Below are 21,970 nucleotides of genomic sequence, written 5' to 3'. Positions count from 1 at the left end.
GTACTTTCAACTGTGTGTGTTTATACAATTAATTACGACACATCGTGAATAAAAGTACAAGGAGACAGAATGGCTGGCCACTACTTATCTTTAACCTTTTGGCAGCTTGTGAGGGGTACACTTACCACTAACTGTATTTCTTTACTGTGTTTGTGAGTGTATGTAAATGCTTCTGTACATTCCTGACATGTAGTGGTAGCCCACTGCACCAGCTGTAGTTTCTGTTTGTTGTAAAATATAGTTTTTAGGGGTGTGGGAAGCATACATCCACCAAGTAATGTAGTTTTAAAGGTTCTTGGAAAGTGTACTTACCACAGTAGTGGTTTCTCATGGGGGGGATTGGGACATACACGTACCACAAACTTGATGTCTTTCGTGGTCCTTGGGAAGCTTGTTTACCACCAACTTAAAGGGTTTAGAAAGCTTTTGGGAATATGTCATCGCCTTGGATGTACCTGACACCTTGTGGTAGTTCACTATCAGGTGATTGAAAACTAATGCAACAACAAGTTTTTTAAGCTCATTATTTTTGTCATTTAGAAAATGTGGAAAAGATTGCATTGCTTCTGCTGTGGAAACACACTTGCAACCAGAATAACAGTGCAGTGGGGTGGGTTAGAAATGTTGTGTGTAAATGTTTGATCACTATCTCTTGTCATACTGTGCACTACACAAGTTACACCATACTTCAGTATGGCGTCTGATCACCACCCCGTTTCTGTACACATGTAGATACTGTTCAGGTGGTGTTAAAAGCAATGTTAATACTTATGTTTGCAAAGTCTGTACAAACTATCCTGTAATATCTTATAACAATTTTCGGGTGGAGGGCGATTGATTCATCTCTTTAGAAAAATGTCAAAATTCTGCAACAAGTTCTTCTATTTCTTTAGGTTCAAAATAAAACTTGCCATCAGCCTTAATTCACGAATAATATTGCTGTCCTCAGCTCACAGTCCATACAACCTCGTACACACACAAGGCAGTCAAGAATGTACTTCAGTCCGACCCGAATTATTAGGCAATTTAAAGTCATTACTCTGCCACAATATACGAGTTTCACATTCGGTCCTTTTTCAGTGGATATCTAATAAAGAAATTGCTCACGAAATATTCCATAGACGAATATGAAACATGCCACACGGAATTTTACAAAGGCTAAAAGTTCACATGCGGTTCTCTTTCCAACAAAACGATCCAAAAATTTCCAAACTTCACAAAACTGCCCGTAGATGCAACTGATATTACGGCCACTAAATCTGGATGCGAGAAGCCAAGTATTTCTTCATTTTGCACATAATAAAGACGCAAGTGTTCAACACGACCTGAACGTCCGATAGCTGACTAGGGACTGACTAATGCTGTTCCTTCCAGAGCCTATAACTACTTCCATTGTATGGGAAATGCTTAACTCTGATTGGTTGTTCAAAATGACCAACCACATACAAAGTGACCAACCAATCAAAACAGTCCTTAGAGATCATTTTCCTGCTAAAACTGTCCTACGCCAATCATTATTCACAATGCATTTACGTCACTTCATCATGCAAATATTAATAAAATGTTTAACACCACCAAACAAAAAGAAAACTAATCTTGAAATAACTTTAAAAAACTATTACTCTACAAACGACTATTCTGGCTGCCATCTTACAAAATCAAGTACCCTTGGACATACGCCATCAGCAAGGTGGAGATAACACAGCACAGCTTTCCCATGACACATCATATTATACTGATCTTTATGTATGTCCCACATACACACTCTCACTCATTCTCAATTGCTCATGCCACAGCATATTAACTATATAATAATCTTTTCTGAATTGTATATTACGAAAAATGAAAAGTAGTTAAAATTTTTTTTATTTATGAAAATCTAAGTAAATTGTTCTGCCATTTTGTGACCGTCAGTAATGATTCCAAATTATACTAAAAGACAAACTGTTATGAATCCTAACTGACTTTAATCTTACAGGTGTTGGTTTGGGGTGTTTTAGGCAATTTTCCCTAACTCTGAAAGTATCCCAGCTGGAAAGCTGAGATTTTTGTACAATCTTCTTTTTAATAACAAAGGGCAGTATATAGACTTTTAACTAAATTGAATAATATTTAATATAGTTTATTTAGATTCTTAAGGGCTTCAATATTCTGTCGTTCGAATTGACACAGGTACCGCTTCCCATGGCTAGGCTAGCGACAGGTGCGAATGAGTTGCACTAAGATACAAGCGGCTGTTTCTATCACCAACATTAATTCCAAAGCTACGAGTCGTACTGCAAAGTAGTGCATTAAATGCTATTGTATATTGACTTGTGACATTATAACAGGTCACAAGAGAGGCGTGTGGGATATGCAGAGTGATTATAATTAAAGTTAAACTTTCAAACTGTTGTAAAAATAACAGCACTGGTCAGAATGACGTCAAATTGGTACAGAATATTATCGGAGGAGGGGGAAAACATATGGCAGAAGAAAAATAAATTGTTACAAAATGTAGCAATAGATGACAATGTAAGCATCATAATTAAATAGTGGTAGACTACAAATGACAAATGAATCCTACAACAATGCCAAAGGTGTATGTTTGACGTTAAACAAACTGTGCTACTCAGTGTGCATGAGTGTACAGGTGGGATAGTGTTAGTTACATCAGCACATCCACCACAGCAAGGTCGTACCATATCGGGTGGGAAAAATTGGTTTTTAATTGCCCTGAGGCCAAAAACCACATAAAAAGCATCAATCAAAATCAAATTGGATTATTGATTTTCGTATGACTGGCGCAAAACATGTTCATATGCTGTCCACCGTTTTCTGCAACAAGTTGAAATCGAGAAACAGCATGTTCGACAACTGATCAAAGTGTTTCCAGGGTCATGTTCAGAATGTGTTGCGCAATGTGTGCCTTCAGTGCAGCTAAGTTTGCAGTCAAAATACTGAACACAACATCTTTCAGATAACCCTACAGCCAGAAGTCACACGGATTAAGATCAGGTGATCGGGACAGCCAGGCTGTAGGGAAATGGCAGCTGATAATTGTTGCAGTGTGCAGAGGTGCACCATCTTGAATAAAAATGACCCCATGCACACATGCTTGCTGTTGGAGAGCTGGAATGGCGTGGTTGCACAAAAGACACACATAGCACTTGCCAGTGACGGTACAGGTAACAGGACCAGAATCACCTGTCTCTTCGAAAAAATATGGCCCTATCATAAATGCCGTAAATGAACACCACACAGTGACCTTCTCAGGATGAAGTGGTATTGATTGATTTGCGTGCGGATTTTCCTTTCCCCAAATTCAACAATTCTGTGTATTGACATATCCTGTCAGATGGAAGTGGGCTTCGTCTGTCCACAATATCTCCCATGGCCAATCATTGTCCAATTCCATGCGAGCAAGAAATTCTAAAGCAAAGGTCTCTTACTGGTAGGTCAACAGGAAGCAACTCGTGCACATGGGTAATTTTAAATGGATAACAAAGAAGAATGTTTCATAGGATTTTATGCACCGTGCTCACGGGTGTGTCCAATGTTCGTGCGATTCTGTATGCACTACACGTTTGCACGCCGCCACTCATCTCCTCCTTCATAGCTGTGGCCACTGCTTCCATTGACGTCGAGTCAGTTCATTCCCTCCCTCTTCCACATTGCACGCCCAAAGAACACGTCTTATCGAATTTCAGAGTCATTTTCTCCAGACCCACGGCAGTCTTCGGATAGACATCTTTTTTCAAACCCTTCAGTATCTGGAACTTCTGCAGAGCGACATGTGTCATCGTTCTTGTAATACAGCTTTACAAGCAGAGCGCGATCCTGCATTGAGACAGTCACAGTGAACGTTGCAGGCACAAAAGAAGGATAATCCTTGTACCCGGCATGTTTATACCAACTTCAATAGGTCATGTACATGACGTGTTTTCATTTACTTATTCTGACACATACAGCACTGTCTCTTGATCAATTTTCACACATTGTTTTTCTTCTGCCATATGTTTACCCCCTTCTCCGATAATATTCCGTTGCAATTTGACATCATTCTGACCAGTGGTGTTATACCTACAGCGTTTTGAAAGTTTAACTGTAATTACAATTACCCTGTACATACTGCCAAAGTTTTTGGTCCTAAATCACAAAATAACTGTAAAAAAAGTAGTTGATCATAATTCTAATATGATACAAAAAAAATTAATTTTGGCAAGTCACTACAAATAATGCACCTGCGAAATGGTTTATGCACAAAACTCCAGTATTGTTGATTGACACACACACACACACACACACACACACACACGCACACGCACACGCACGACTGGAATGAACTATCATAGCTTCTGAAACTGTTGGTTCCTTCACCAGGGAAAAGAAGGAATGGATTGCAGGGGTGATGGATCCCTCACACGCTTTAGGATGTCAAATCAAACACCTTTCAGCCATCTAATTTACAGACTTATTTTATTTGGCTACCAGTTTTGGTGATTTACTACGCCATCTACGGACCCTATGTACAGACAACAGTGGTACCAGTATGAAATAGATAACAAAAAAGGGGGAGGGGGTGTAAGTGTCGTATACAGTGGTAATATGTAATAACATAAGAATACCAACCAGTACAGGGAGTTATATAAAGTTACAGGTAAATTAAGGAATAAAAGAAGAGAATAGTTGCACACTGTATTAACTTAAACTAGTGAGCAAAGTATATACGTTGTTATCGTAAAAAAGGAACCTACTAAATGGAGGTCAATATTGCATATTATGCATAGATAATCACAGTATAATGCTAATACAGTGCCCGTGAAACAACTGGAGTAAAACAGTATATTCATATACTGATGAGTACAGACTGAAGATAAAACATTTGATTACATGCCATCATATACTAGTGAAACACAATGCCATCATATACTAGCGAAACACATACCACTTACTGGAGGTCAGCCCCATAACTAACTATATCATCATGTTTCATATACTACTAATAACTAATAAAAGGAGAGTATAAAAATACAGCAATGAAATTTATCGATCATGAACTCATAAGATGCAACTTATTTAATAAAACATTTCTGGTGATCCAAACTATACTGCGACAATTTCCCACTAGGCAGTAAGTATTGAAATATATGGAAAAGGCATAACCAACATTATCAAAAAAGTGATAACTCTGCTGGTAAGCAGGCATGTGGCTGGGTGAAATGTACCAAACCATAAGCAATGAAGTAAGTCTAAAGAAAAGTACTGCGATACATACGCAGTACATTAGAAAGTCACTTGTTACAATCGGAACAACCAAAATTGCATTGTTCTATATGTCATCTAGCTGTTAAGCAAGGGAAGAGAAAGGGGGTATCAAGGAATATACCAAAACACTGTGTCGGGTATTATCAAGGCATTTAAGGTTCAGGTGTGCAATCTGTATAAACACCCATGTCAACTAATAAAACTTGTAGTTGCGTAAAACAAACAGTCGTCAATGTAAAGAGCGAAGAATTCGCAACACTGACACCATAATGCAACCAATGTAGTGTAGCAACTATTGTGGTTACAAGTTGAAGAATAAAGGTAAGCAAGTAAGTAGGTTAAGGCAACATTAACCTACATCACACAGGACTTGTGAAAAAACTAGGAAGCTGCAAAAAACTAACATCATCTGTATAATTCGAAAAATGGTAATGTCATGATTGTAGTGCTGCCTAGAAAAGTGACATTACACAACAAGTAAAAAATATGTGTAAATAAATATTCTTGTACATGTTCAAGATCAGTAAAAACATTATTGTGTGTCATTTCATGTTTAGTATATGAAATTGTTAGCGAGAAGTAAGACAGTCACAGACTACAATTATGTATTGCTCATAGAATGGTGTCTCATATGTACAGTACACTTGAAAGTGTTGCACTCAGTGGAAATGGAAATGAGTGTTTGGCGTCATTGGCCTGGAGGCTCCTCACGGGGCAGGTCCGGCTGCCTCGGTGCAGGTCTTATTACATTCGATGCCACATTGGGCAACCTGCGCGCCGGATGGGGATGAAATGATGATGAAGACAACACAACACCCAGTCCCTGAGTGGAGAAAATCCCTGACCCAGCCGGGAATCGAACCCAGGCCCCTTAGGATGGCAGTCTGTCGTGCTGACCATTCAGCTATTGTGGCAAATGTTGCACTCAAGGCATAACCAGGAAACTATGTTGATCCATTTTAATATACAGTCAAACACAAATGTAAAATAGTCAAATAAAATACACTCCTGGAAATTGAAATAAGAACACCATGAATTCATTGTCCCAGGAAGGGGAAACTTTATTGACACATTCCTGGGGTCAGATACATCACATGATCACACTGACAGAACCACAGGCACATAGACACAGACAACAGAGCATGCACAATGTCTGCACTAGTACAGTGTATATCCACCTTTCGCACCAATGCAGGCTGCTATTCTCCCATGGAGACGATCGTAGAGGTGCTGGATGTTGTCCTGTGGAACGGCTTGCCATGCCATTTCCACCTGGCGCCTTAGTTGGACCAGCGTTCGTGCTGGACGTGCAGACCGCGTGAGACGACGCTTCATCCAGTCCCAAACATGCTCAATGGGGGACAGATCCGGAGATCTTGCTGGCCAGGGTAGTTGACTTACACCTTCTAGAGCACGTTGGGTGGCACGGGATACATGCGGACATGCATTGTCCTGTTGGAACAGCAAGTTCCCTTGCCGGTCTAGGAATGGTAGAACGATGGGTTTGATGACGGTTTGGATGTACCGTGCACTATTCAGTGTCCCCTCGACAATCACCAGTGGTGTACGGCCAGTGTAGGAGATCGCTCCCCACACCATGATGCCGGGTGTTGGCCCTGTGTGCCTCGGTCGTATGCAGTCCTGATTGTGGTGCTCACCTGCACGGCACCAAACACGCATACGACCATCATTGGCACCAAGGCAGAAGCGACTCTCATCGCTGAAGACGACACGTCTCCATTCGTCCCTCCATTCACGCCTGTCGCGACACCACTGGAGGCGGGCTGCACGATGTTGGGGCGTGAGCGGAAGACGGCCTAACGGTGTGCGGGACCGTAGCCCAGCTTCATGGAGACGGTTGCGAATGGTCCTCGCCGATACCCCAGGAGCAACAGTGTCCCTAATTTGCTGGGAAGTGGCGGTGCGGTCCCCTACGGCACTGCGTAGGATCCTACGGTCTTGGCGTGCATCCGTGCGTCGCTGCGGTCCGGTCCCAGGTCGACGGGCACGTGCACCTTCCGCCGACCACTGGCGACAACATCGATGTACTGTGGAGACCTCACGCCCCACGTGTTGAGCAATTCGGCGGTACGTCCACCCGGCCTCCCGCATGGCCACTATACGCCCTCGCTCAAAGTCCGTCAACTGCACATACGGTTCATGTCCACGCTGTGGCGGCATGCTACCAGTGTTAAAGACTGCGATGGAGCTCCGTATGCCACGGCAAACTGGCTGACACTGACGGCGGCGGTGCACAAATGCTGCGCAGTTAGCGCCATTCGACGGCCAACACCGCTGTTCCTGGTGTGTCCGCTGTGCCGTGCGTGTGATCATTGCTTGTACAGCCCTCTCGCAGTGTCCGGAGCAAGTATGGTGGGTCTGACACACCGGTGTCAATGTGTTCTTTTTTCCATTTCCAGGAGTGTACATTTGGAAACTCGACAGTTGAAAGGTGTTTGATTTGACATCTTGCAGTCAACAGCTGAGTGCTGAAACCATCTCTGAGAAGACGGACATACAGAGACCTCAGACCCTGGCCAAGAGTGACCCATCTGTTGTGATGACAAGGGCTAACATGAATAATGTTTTGTTTGTGATGACTGTTGTTCATATAATGGTGCAGAACATGCCCAGTCTATGAATGCTAAGCACATGTTGCAGCTCAAAGGAAACAATCATGTCATCCATCCAGAAAGTGCTGGGAATTCAGCTGTAACCAAAGTGTGCCTGCTGGTGATATCTTGTTCAGCCATGTACATAGTGAGCTTAAAAGACTGGCAGTAAAAAGCTCCCATCCACTTTATACGTTGGTATGGTGAGCCAAGTGTGTGTGAATAACGTGTAAAATTATTGCGGAATAACTATGGCATGGGTAGCAGACGTATAAGCTACTATGACATGCTCTGTGACGGATGCCATTTCATGAATTCTGTTGACGGGGACAATACCATCACTTGTGAGAGTTAATTATTGCCAGTGCCCCATGACGTTTTGTCAAGGTTAAAACGATTTATTAAATCATTTATCAATCATATTTCAATAGCTTTCCTGGAAACTGAATCCCAGAAGGATGAAACAGATAGTAAAATGTATTCTAGCGGTCCGAAGCGTGATTCACCAATATATAGTGCTTGGCTGCTGTAGATTTATCAAGTTGTAGCAAGTGGGAGTAGCATCGATGTTCTGAGCAACATTCTCGAACTTTATATGTGATGTATGACAAATCACAGTGACAGGTAATCGTATACACTCCTGCCTTTCGTAGAATTAAGTCATCCAATACAGAGCCATCGAGTATGGCAATCTGTGGTGCTGGCAGGGAAATTATTTTGACTTTATATTTAGAGAGTAAACAGCCTATTTAAAAAAAAAGATTCCGTATGAAGGGTGGGGATGCCATGGAACCTTTCCTCTTCAGCTCTCGAGCTGGGATGTGCACCTTTGGTTTGATTGCAATACCTTGCAAATCTTCCACGGGGGACAGCCATTATCTTCAAAAACTGTTTTGAGATGGAAAAGCTCTTGCTGTAGATAGTCTTTATCAACATTCAAGTGCGTCCTGTGTACCACAGCATTTAGGACACCATTGGTGTGCCCAGGATGATGATAGTTGTCTGGTAGTAGGTGCAGGTCTGGATGTGAAGCTTGTGAATCATGGCCATGTCCCAGGATGCGATCGGTGTTACCATAAACTGCAATGTTAGCAGGAGTCAAAATTTGGTTATGCCTGAATTTCTGCAATTTTTATGGGTGAAGTAATACACTGTGAGACTATGAAGATTCAAATCATATCACGTTTTAAAAATTTTTCATAAAAAATTTATTTGATAGTCGTTACTCTCTATCGCTTTACCAGTTTGAAACAAGAATTCTACTGATAAAATATTCTTGGGTGATCACCCGAATGGTGGCGTCATCTTGTCACATTTCAATGAGTTATGTACCCGTCATCTTCAGACAAAGCGGTGGATGCTGTGTTCTGCCTATCTATATAGCTGCCTGACTGCTGACCTCATCTGTGGACAAGCCAATTGAGCCTCCAGAAGCAGGTGGGGGAATGCATCGCGGGCCCTGGTGTTAGCATCGAGTCGTGGTCTGTTCATTCTGTTTGCAGATGCCACCGCCTTCAAAACAGATCATTCGTCTGATATTTTTCTAATTGCAGAATCCCATGCTGTGCTGAGTTGAAACCCACTATCTCGGTTTACTAAGTGGTTGTGCAGATGTATTTCTGCCGCCTCTTTGACAGTTGAGAAACTGTTGACACCGCACAGTTTCTTCATTTGTTCAAAATCAGAGGTGTTTTCCTTGTCGATGCTATGCTCTGCCACTGTGGACTTGCCTCTCTGCTCTAGTTGAGCCTTTCTGATGTGTTCTGTCTGTGGTGAAAGAGCATAGTTCCCAAAGGGAATACACCTTTGGTTTTGAACAAACGAAGACTTTGGAGCACCAGTGGGTTACGGGACTCGATTGTCAAAGAGGTGGTAAAAATAAGACAGCACAAAATAATAATAATAATAATAATAATAATAATATAGGTTAGTGGATTTCAAGTTAGCACAGTGTGGGATTCTGCAGTAACAAAAATACAACACTAACAGGTACAGTTGTCCATGCAGGTTCAACATGATACCACAGTTCATCAAAAGTAGTGACTGGCGTATTGTGACGAGCCAGTTGCTCGGCCACCATTGACCAGACATTTTCAATTTGTGAGAGATCTGGAGAATGTGCTGGCCAGGGCAGCAGTTGAACATTTTCTGTATCCAGAAAGACCCGAACAGGACCTGCAACATGCGGTCGTGCATTATCCTACTGAAATGTAGGGTTTTGCAGGGGTCGAATGGAGGGTAGAGCCACGGGACGTAACACATTTGAAATGTAATGTCCACTGTTCAAAGTGCCGTTAATGCGAACAAGAGGTGACAGAGATGTGTAACCAATGGCACCCCTTACCATCACGCCGGGTGATACGCCAGTATGGCGATGACGAATACACACTTCCAATGTGCGTTCATCGTGATGTCGCCAAACACGGACGCGACCATCATGATGCTGTAAACAGAACCTGGATTCATCCGAAAAAATGACGTTTTGCCATTCGTGCACCCAGGTTTGTCTTTGAGTACACCATCACAGGCGCTCCTGTCTGTGATGCAGCGACAAGGGTAACTGCAGCCATGGTCTCCGAGCTGTTAGTCCATGCTGCTGCAAACATCGTGGAACTGTTCGTGCAGATGGTTGTTGTCTTGCAAACGTCCCCATCTGTTGACTCATGGATCGAGACGTGGCTGCACGATCAGTTACAGCCATGCGGATAAGATGCCTGTCATCTCAACTGCTAGTGATACGAGGCCGTAGGGATCCTGCACGGTGTTCCGTATTACCCTCCTGAATCCACTGATTCCATATTCTGCAAACAGTCATTGGATCTCGACCAACGCGAGCAGCAATGTTGCAATACGATAAACCGCAATCGCAATAGGCTACAATCTGACTTTTATCAAACTCGGAAATGTGATGGTACGCATTTCTCCTCCTTACACGAGGCATCACAACGTTTCACCAGGCAATGCTGGTCAACTGCTGTTTGTATATGAGAAATCGGTTGGAAACTTTCATCATGTCAGCATGTTGTAGGTGTCGCCACTGGCGCCAACCTTGTGTGAATGCTCTGAAAAGCTAATCATTTGCATATCACAGCATCTTCTTCCTGTTGGTTAAATTCCGCATCTGTAGCACATAATCTTTGTGGTGTAGCAATTTTAAAGACCAGTAGTGTAATTAGCATGAACTAAATAAATTACTAACTGTTGCTTTTTTTCTATTTTGTAGGAAGTGTAGCAGCCCTGAAACAAGGGACAGATGTGGACCCTACAGATGATGTGATAGTGGTGGAATATACAAAAGAGGTGGTACTTGTGGACCTTACGAATGAGGACACAGAGGAGGACAGTACCAAGGAAAGGACAGAGGTGGATAGTACAAATGAAAGGAGTGAGGTGGGAAGTATGCATGAAAGGACAGAGGTGGTCAATTCGAATGAAAGGACAGAGGTGAACAGTAGGAATGAAAGGACAGAGGTGGACAGTATGAATGCTGCGTGCTTACTCACTGCAAGACCCGGTATTCTGTCAGATACCAAACTCGACATCTGGCATAAAGTTACCGTAAGTAACAACGAACTTCTAAAATTCCGAGAATCTGACATGTGGGCTTACAACGTAATCACACTCCATATTGTTTATTCTTTGTTGTAATAAAAATAAAAACCCTTCCGATGAAAAGCATACTTTATATTGAAAATTGTAGACGCTGGCTATGCTGGGAACATATTCGACCACTTATTGACCTGCAGTAAACGTCGGATATTGGTGAGACACGTAATGATGTCGAGAGTGCCAAGTAGTGTCAACCCCAGTGGCAGGTGGGAAGGTCAGGAGTAAACTTGTCGAAGCTGCCAGGTCGACACACTCACCTGTGTCGTGTGGGTTCTGTACTGGGTGCAGCAACTACGGCCACACTGAAGTTGGAACTAGTCAGATTATTTCTGCAGCACTGCATATATCACAGGTTCTCTATCCTCATCCAGTGGATAGAAGGGACGGTTGTCGACCCCAGAGTCCTCGGCGGTGGCACACTTGTCAGAAACCTGGCTACAGCCGCGCGTGCTCACTAGGCAGGAACCGTGTGTAGCTGACATCGAGTCAGTGCCGGCTAAGAATTCCTGCCCCGCCGGTTGGGTGATGGCCACATTGTGCTCCCAGCTCGGCTGACGGCAGCTTGTGGTGATCGTGGTGTCATCCGGGAAGTGAAAGCCGTCCCGCGACATCTGGCTAGTGGCCTCTGGCAATGGCAGTCGGTAAGCGGATCTTTGGCGAGAAGTGTCCTAGTTTGACCCTCAGCCCGGGACCATTTTGCAGGTGGCCCTGTGGATTGTTTGCGCCAGTATGATGACTACAGAGGGATTGTGCTTCTCCTGGCCACACGGGATAGACTGTGTTGCTGACCCGATGCCCTCTGCCAGCTGGGTGGCCAGTGCTTAATATAGTCTGTGGCCGAGAGTGTCAACACTGCCGGTCGGAGACCGAGTGGTCGTACTGACGTACAGAGGCTGACTGTGGTGGTGAATTGGTGTGACAGAAGACTGCTGCAATTAGACCCCTTCTGGCAGTGGTGTCGTGTGTCGACCAGCACTGCCACAGAGTGGTGCTGCGTTACTCGATAGCTGGAATAAATGCAGCCTTACTGCTGATGATGCTGTTCTCACCTTTCTCTTCTGGACTTACCAGGCACTGCCAGAAGGTCATAACGGTAGTTGTGCCTCCTAGTTCTTAAAACTAGCCAAAGGAGGTAGTACAAAGAGGGAAGAAATACTGTTGACATTCGTGCGTTGTACGAACATTCCTTTATCGATTCCCTAAAAATGTGTTCCCAGAAAGTTAAGTTATTATAAAGTTGCCATTTTGTTGTAGATCATTTTGAAATCTTATCAAAGTTTGGCTGTATATTTGGGCAAGTATTTGTTTGTGTGTTCTCCTGCCACCGCTTGGTGAGTAGATTTTTGTCTCTATCCATTTACATTACATTATCTTTAGTATTTATGCAGCTTTTTACAGACCAAACTCATTAGGCATTGATAATGTGCCAGATTTGCATTAATTGTGTGACTGTTTAAATGAATTAATGTAATAAGAAACAGTCTTGAGCACTTGTGTCTAAGATTGTGTTGTTCCAATCTAATAATGTAAAAATCACTTTGTCGTTGCTAAAGAAATTTAATTTTTTCAATGGCTTGCTCAGGTCACATTAAAGGTTTTTTTTATACAACAATGTTAGGGTTCAGTAACCTTTGCCTTTCATTGGTATTCATCGAAGAATGAGCACGCCAGTGGATGATTGTTCGAAACTTAACACACTGGAACTGTTTTTGTGTTAAATATATATTTGGTGCTACACAGTTCTTATGCAGAATTATGTCAAGAGGCATGACAAAGGCTTCCACCAAGTGCTGACAAATTACAGCTCTCTTTGTAAAAAGTGTTATTTGTAATCTAGAATGCTACTTGGCAATTACAGAGCTTTACAATTGTGAGTAGTATAAAACAGTTCCCTCTCCACCTTGTATAAGTATGTTTTGGAGTGTATTTGTACCAATAAGTCAAAAATTATTTAAATAATGTCATTTTATGGTAATGTAATTGTAGTTGATAAGATATTAATTACCTCTGAGTGAATTGTATGCCTGCTCCATTACTAGACAACCACTTTCTGCTTAGTTGGAGCAGAATTTAAGCTGTAGTATTATTATATTTTTCTATAAACAAAGAAATATTTAGTTTAAAATCATTTTCAAGTTATTGCACAGTACATAAAATGAAACATATGCTATAGCCAGGACAGGGTGTATACAACCCGGAACAATCGGGAGATCCAGGAAAAAGCCAGTAATTTTTTCATCCGGAAGAAAACCAAGAAAAACCTGTGAATTTTTTAGAATTCTGGGTGTTTTTCATTGCTTTAGTTTTCAGTTAAATTTTTGTAATTTTGACTGTTAAGGACTGATACTCTTACAAAGGATATTACTGTATCCCGCTACTGCAGCAATAAAACATGAACCAGAGGAAAAAAATGAAAAAAAAAAAAACAACTTAAATTATGAAGGAAATGCGCCATATACAACAACAAAACACAGTGCTCAAACAAGCATCTGCCAGTAGCAAACTATGTCAGAGACTTTAGGAAGACTATGCAATGCTTCATAACAACAAATTGCCTCCGATGAGCATGACGTCATAACTGCTTACATTAGATTTGTTTTAGCAGTTACAAACAGGCTCATGCACATATGAGTCGCGTATGATAAGTACCTTCTCCCGCTTCTGGCTACAGATATGTGGCTGTTGGCTATGCAAGCAGTCACAGCAAGCAGCTAAGTGCTACTGGGAAAAATTTTAGTGGCACGCCCAAGCTGCCAGAGTCACGCATGTGCAGCAGACCCGGTTCTGGGTGGGGGGGGGGGGGGGGGGGGGGGGTCCAAACTGAGGTATCTGATCTGTGTGACAATTTGGGGAGGGGGGGGGTGCCAAATTCATATTCTTGAGGGGAAAATACCTCATTTCACAAAGCGCCTAGCATCCAGGGCACGATGGTCTATCAATTATTCATATGATTTTGAATTGATGGGATTCCAATTCGGTTTTACAGAGAGTACTCTACTGCATTGGCTCCTTGCTTAGCTTGCATTTATCGCGAATCTCTTGTCCAACGTAAAGTCCTGAGCGACTGGAAAAAAGCGCAGGTGACGCCTGTATATAAGAAGGGTAGAAGGACGGATCCTCAAAATTACAGACCAATATCCTTAACATCGGTTTGTTGCAGGATTCTCGAACATATTCTCAGTTCGAATATAATGAATTTCCTTGAGACGGAGAAGTTGCTGTCCATGCATCAGCACGGCTTTAGAAAGCATCGCTCCTGCGAAACGCAATTCGCCCTTCTTTCACACGATATCTTGCGAACCATGGATGAGGGGTATCAGACGGATTCCATATTCCTTGACTTCCGGAAAGCGTTTGACTTGGTGCCCCACTGCAGACTCCTAACTAAGGTACGAGCATATGGGGGTGGTTCCCAAGTATGCGAGTGGTTCAAAGACTTCTTAAGTAATAGAACCCAGTACGTTATCCTCGATGGTGAGTGTTCATCGGAGATGAGGGTATCATCTGGAGTGCCTCAGGGAAGTGTGGTGGGTCAGCTGTTATTTCCTATCTACATAAATGATCTTTTGGATAGGGTGGGTAGCAATGTGCGGCTGTTTGCTGATGATGCTGTGGTTTACGGGAAGGTGTCGTCGTTGAGTGACTGTAGAATGATACAAGATGACTTGGACAGGATTTGTGATTGGTGTAAAGAATGGCAGCTAACTCTAAATATAGATAAATGTAAATTAATGCAGATGAATAAAGAAAAAGAATCCTGTAATGTTTGAATACTCCATTAGTAGTGTAGCGCTTGACACAGTCACGTCGATTAAATATTTGTGCGTAACATTGCAGAGAGATATGAAGAGGGACAAGCATGTAATGGCAGTTGTGGGGAAGGCAGATAGTCGTCTTCGGTTCATTGGTAGAATTTTGGGACAATGTGGTTCATCTGGAAAGGAGACCACTTATAAAACACTAATATGATCTATTCTTGAGTACTGCTCGAGCGTTTGGGATCCCTATCAGGTCGGATTGAGGGAGGACATAGAAGCAATTCAGAGGTGGGTTGCTAGATTTGTTACTGGTAGGTTTGATCATCATGCAAGTGTTACTGAAATGCTTCAGGAACTCGGGTGGGAGTCTCTAGAGCAAAGGAGGCGTTCTTTTCGTGAATCGCTACTGAGGAAATTTAGAGAACGAGCATTTGAGGCTGACTGCAGTACAATTTTACTGTCACCAACTTATATTTCGCAGAAAGACCACAAAGATAAGATAAGAGAGATTAGGGCTCGTACAGAGGCATATAGACAGTCATTTTTCCCTCGTTCTGTTTGGAAGTGGAACAGAGAGAGAAGATGCTAGTTGTGGTACGAGGTACCCTCTGCCATGCACCATATGGTGGATTGCGGAGTATGTATGTAGATGTAGAAACGCATCCCTGTTGGTTCTTGAACATATTTGAACACATTTTGGTGAAGTTGATTTCTGAATGAATCGTAAGTTGATCTTCAAATGTACACATAGTGTATGTGAGGTCTCTGCCAGCGGAAACCTCGTTGCATCTAGAAATAAACTTTCCTGCAGACAAAAGGGGACAAGGCTATATGAGCTGAGCCGAATAAACCTGAAAGGGTGAATGCCAATCGCTGTCTGATTATATGGTTGATTGGGTTTGCGAATGATCAGCTTCGTTATAGTTACTAATGAAATCCATAGATTCAGACTACCAGAGTGGAAATAAATGACTAACAGGTAAGAAAGATGACATATCTTCTCGGTGTATCTAAGAAAATGAAATTTTGGCAGAATATTTTTGGCCAGATCACTACATTAGTAAGGGCCAGTTGTACAGTCCCTGGCTAACAGCCGCTGAAGTTCTATTCTGTAAGTACCACGGAAAATGCATTGTACAAACATGTAACAACGCCTAACTGGAGAATAATCGCGAGATAACTAAACTGGTGATTCTGGTAGCTTTAGTGAAGTTAACCGGCTAATAAGTTTTGACAACGGCAGGAGTGGTTGCAGAATTAGTGATGATAAGATTGTTTGTTAGAACGAGGAAGGAGAAGAAACAGCGACATCACACAAATTATGTCGGAATATGATGATTCTAAATTTATATAAAAATTTCGTGCTGCTGCTTTTTGTTGTCGTGCTTGAGAAAGTGGAGAGTATAATGAAACGTGAAACTGTTTCCTAACATAAAGCTTTTTGCTTTTAGTAGGCCTAATAGGCATTTGATATTGGTACTTTGTGAATTATATTCTGTTGTGTTATAAAAATGACCATTTGTGCCAAAACAGTCTCATTTATTTGGTGTGTATTACAATTGCTGGCCTATCGACGTAATCAGATCGAGAAACCACACCAGTCTTGGGTACTATTTGTATTAACAGCTTTTTCAGTGTTAGACAACTACATTTCAATTTTTTGTGTAGCAAAACATTTGACGAACTTTGAGGTAATAGATTCTTTTGCAGAAAGGAAAGCACGCCATGTAAAGCTGTAGCAAGATTAGAGAGAAAAAAAATGCTAGGAGCTAAGGATTGAAGAAATGTGTACTGTCTTGCTTGTCTTTTGTCTTTACTGGTTTTATGTACCCTATATTTAATTTTATGTCACACAATACAGCAAGTTATTAGCTAATAGGTAATAAAGAGTGCAAATTTTCTGAAGAGTTCTTGTTCTCACAATTACAAATAATCCCATCCAGTATTAATTTTCTAAGTGTTAAAAAAAAAGAATGGGGTCAGGTTGTTAAACTGACCGACTGGGAGCAGGAGAGGCACCACAGCATCCATTACAAAATATACACTTTTCAATTCCACAGAGTGAAGTACAGTGATGTGCAATAGAAGAATCCTGTGTGAAGAGGCGTGGCACTGCACTTTGGCTCACTGAAGACCAGACAACATGTCTTAAATTTCCTCGGATTCTGCCTGCTTAGCTGGGTAGTAACGTGCTTGCCTCCCATGCACTGGGCCTGGGTTCAATTCCCGGTCGGGTTGGAGATTTTCTCCACTCGGGGAGTGGGTGTTGTGTTGTCCTCATCATTTTATCCTCATCATCGGTCGCAAGTCACCCAATGTGTTGCTGACTGAAACAAGACTTGCACTTGGCAGCCTAACCCGACTGGGACATCCCAGCCAACAATGCCATATGATTATTTCATTTCCTTAAACACACGTCTTTTAGAAAATTCGATTTTTTTTTTTTTTTTTTTTTTTAATTTTTGATGCCCTATTGCAAACGCTCGAGGGAGGGGGGGGGGGGGGGGCTCCACTATCTAGTATTGCCCCGGTTCAGAAATATCGTAGATCTGGGGCTGATGGGCAGAGCAGTCTGGGTTATAGTGGGTAAGTGGGTAGACTCCCTGTGTCCTGTGTTTACATTTAATGATTTTGCTGTTTCCTCTAAGTTTACTGCTTTCACGTCAAATGAAAATAAAAGGGCTTTCTGTGGCTGGGAGCTATCAAGTGAATTAAAATACATTCACATAATTACAGAAGGCTAAAATATGTTGTGTGTTTCAGATTTTATTTAATTTTCATCTTTCTGAGAGTCAAGCATTAATCGCCTTGCAGAACAATGAAGTTAATTTTGTCAGTTTGCTAAAGAAATTTGGCTATTATTAATCTTTTCCACTGAGGCAGTCAATGTATTTGAAACAGAGTGTTTAATTCCACATTATTGGCTAGTTTCAACTGTTCGCTGCATTTCAAGTGCACATTTTCATATTCTAGCACTTGTGACATTATGCCATAATAAAGAACCAAACATGAGATAATACAGTAATGGTACACCGAGAAAATTTACATCCTGAAAACCACGCTGAAAAGCTTAATATCACGTTGAGGCCTACCTCATTGGAAATCTGGACATACCAATGTGCACTTAAAGTATGCACTTTAAATGTGCACATTTTAGTATGGTTCACAAAATCCCGATGCTTTTGGAGTATCCTCTGATGTCTTGTTTTTTTTATGACATAACGCAAGATCTTTTAATGTTTTACACGTACAAACATACGTGCTTCCTAAGTAATCGTTGCTGCGCAAGTGTGGTGGTGCCTGTTACCTGGTGCTCTCTGACAGCTGCTGAAATGAACCTATTTCTAACATGTCGAGGTAAAATATTGAGAATGGTGGTTTGAAAAGTGTTACTTTCAAAGTAAATTTCCTTTTACCCAAGTTGAACTATGTGTGAGAATGTATGATGGATTTCTTAAATCGCAGAGCATTTGACTCTCATTTAAAAATCAACTCTTTGATGACAAGCCAGTTAGAAGAATTTCAAGCCCTGAAGATCCGAAATTTTATCATTATTAAAAATTTTCCTGACACATTTGTGTGCTATATCTTGAAGTGTAACACGTGCAAAAAAGATCAACATTATATCTGAAAGCTTAGCTTCTCTGCAGCTTCACTAAGTACATTAATTTAAACCAATAACTTTTCCTGTTGGTGTGTTTGCGCTACTTACCAGTGATGTTATTATTGGCTGACTGCATCATGTGTCCTATGCTCTGAATATCCTCTTGTTATCGGCTGGTGAAATCACGTGACATGAGCTATGTCTGGCTTACAAAAGAATATCCCAGTCTCAATTTCAATGCTTCAGAAAGTAACATGTGGTGTTTGGTGGAATTGAAATTTATACTTTCATAATACGAAAATATGCAGCATACATGTTGCTGCACATCAACAGATCTTTCCAAAATGTGTGTGTGTTTGTGTTTTTTTTTCCCCCTGAGTTTCAGATTCTAAAGTGCTGGGAAATTCTACGCACGTGTATAAAATCATAACCAATTGAAGGATTGTAAGTTTTACAGTTCCGAGGGAAAAATATAGTGTCACTTAACACAGAAAAAGTGTGTTTTCACCCGGGAGAAAGTGTCTTTTTAACTGGGAAATCCAGGAAAAATCTCGGGAATTTTTTTTTTTTTGTCCGCATATACATCCTGTCAGGAAGCCTAGTACTTTGTCAGTAGCCTTATAGCCCTATATTCTGTCAAACATTTATTAGTAAGATTGAATTTTTGAAGTATGTGGTACTATTGAATTTTAAATATCAAATTCACCTGTGAAATAAAAATCTCTCAGCAACATTAACTGTTTCACAGTATGCAGTAATACAGAAATGACATCCTAAATAATAAATTCCTGCAAAACATAATCTTTCAAATAATTTTGATTATCTGCTAAGTAATTGTTGCTCTTGTAATTTTCCCAGTGCAAATAGTATTCCAACAATTTTCGAGATTGCGGCTGGATTATGTCAACTTCTTGCCATGATATTTTGGCTGGCAGCTTCAGGTGAGTGTTTTGCTCTGGAGATTGCATGTTCACATCACTAAATTTATACCAAAAATTGGTGTGAAAACACATTTACAAAGGCAGCCACTACGTGAGTGGCCCCTTCGAATATTGCTCCATCTTTGGCACAGAGGCATGCATGATGGTGATGCTAAATGTGTGCTTTCATTGAGAAGGTGTGTTTGCAAAATTAAAATTCAGATGTCAAAATTAATAAAATTACAGTTGCTAGACATGTCATTACTCATTAAATGTTTTCATTCTGTAGAAATTAGAAAAAATACTGGGCCCCACACATTATTCTGTTGAAAGCTGCCATCACAATTGATAAGATCTTCTGCCAACTACATTTCCACTGATTCCTTAATAATTAAATCCCAGAAGGATATTATCGAAGCCAAGATTTCCATGGCAGAATAATCCATGGAATGTCTTGTGGAGATACAATGTTCGGCTATAGTTGACTTACTTGACTGCAAAAGGCAAGTGTGCCAATCATGTTCAATGCATCTTTCATGCACTTTGCTCTTGACTCGCCACTGAAGGCTTTGTCACACTGGCAAGGTATCCTGTAAATTCAGCCCTCCACAATCCAAAATCGTTCTTCGCCGAGGTGAGAAGAAAGCAAGTTTTTATAAGTGGGCACAATATATTAGTTTGACATAATGTTTCCTTAAGATTCTGCCTAATTTCTACAAAATATTGCTGACTATGGGAGGAACGCCCTCAACTTGAACTGCTCCTTCTCCTCTTAATCTTGTGGGTGGTTAAGTTTCTTCTTCCTTAATGCCATGCTGATCTGATGAGAGAATATCCGTCATCTTTGAACACAGAATGTGTGTGTTCCAGCTCCTTTGCAAGTCTGTCTCCATCAAACACAATACATGCCCAGTGCCTGCAAATACAGGTCTGCATGTGTGGGCTAATAGTGAACAGAATTCCCTAATGGACCATCCACTTGGCACGTCAGCAATATTTTGTCGAAATTAGGGTGGATATTAAGGAAATGTTACCTCAAAGTAATCTTCTGCTCATCTACAAAGACTTTTACTCTTATTGGTTTGACAAAGGACGATCTGGGATTGTGGAGGGCTAGAATCTACAGAAAACCTTGCCAGTGTGGGAAAGCCTATGTTGGCCAGACAGTGTCCACAGTGCATGAAAAGTGCATTGAACACGAGTGCCACACTCGCCTTTCTCATCCCACTAAGTCAGCCATAGCTGAGCTTTGTATCTCCACATGAGTCTATGGATTATTCCGTCATAGGAATCTTGGCCTCTGCAAGATCTTCTGGCATTCAGTTAGTAATGAATCGGTGGAAATGTGTTTGGCAGAAGATCTTATCAAACGTGATGGCGTCTTTCAACTGGATAATGCATGGGACCCAGCGATTTCTTTAATTTCTTCAAAAAGAAAACATTTTATGATTAATGACACATCTACGGGAATAATTTTGTTAATTTTGACATCTGACTTCTGACTCTGTGAGCACACATTCCGACAGAAAGCGTGCATATAGTATCACCATTACTTATGCACCTATGCGCTGTAAATGGAGCAATATTTGAAGAGGGCACGAAACTCGACAGCTTTTGCGCATGCCAGTTATGGTATAAATTTAGTGATGTGAACTAGCAATCTGCAGATCAAAGCACTCACCTGAAGAAGGGTGAATGGTTGTTAGCTGAAATATTGTGGCAAATTAATCCAGCTGCATTCCCAAAACTTTGTGGAATAAATAATTGTTGTTTGAAAATAAATTTTGAAAAAAGGTGGTATATATTTATCCCAAAAGTGGAAATCTTTCAGCCTGATATATGTAAAATTTCATCAGTGTGTGGCACTTGTCTTACCCCATTCTATGAAATTCGACTGGGCACTTAAGAAAGCTGCTACCAAGAACATATTTTTGGAAGTGAACAAAGCCAGCACAAGAATCGCCTACCAGAAGTGATGCTAAACAACAAATTGTTTTCTTATTTTGTAGAAATTGACTGAGCTTGTCATTGTACCCTCATACAGGTTACGTCATGTTTTGTATAGTGATTTAACTTTTTGTTTTCCTTTGTACTGATGAATTGACAAGAAGAGAGATCAGGTTTGCTTCCATGGGAATAATTGTGCACCACTACTATGATGTGATCCAGGACTGAAAGGTCAGCATTGCTTGTAATATTGCTGCTGTTTCATTACAGATC

At 41.4% G+C, this 21,970-nt stretch overlaps 1 protein-coding gene across 2 annotated transcripts in view; it reads left to right on the top strand.

Annotated features, from left to right (window-relative positions):
• LOC126106855 (nuclear RNA export factor 1-like) overlaps window positions 1–21,970 on the top strand; it is a 164,029-nt gene that overhangs the window by 10,084 nt on the left and 131,975 nt on the right. For both annotated transcript variants that reach the window (XM_049913250.1, XM_049913251.1), the window contains one exon: window positions 11,083–11,417. In XM_049913250.1, the coding sequence (XP_049769207.1) occupies window positions 11,083–11,417 (335 nt within the window). The remainder of the gene's footprint in view (window positions 1–11,082; window positions 11,418–21,970) is intronic.

This window comes from Schistocerca cancellata, chromosome 10 (assembly GCF_023864275.1).
Source record: "Schistocerca cancellata isolate TAMUIC-IGC-003103 chromosome 10, iqSchCanc2.1, whole genome shotgun sequence".
Lineage (NCBI taxonomy): Eukaryota > Metazoa > Arthropoda > Insecta > Orthoptera > Acrididae > Schistocerca > Schistocerca cancellata.
This window is presented reverse-complemented; position numbering and strand designations above follow the sequence as displayed.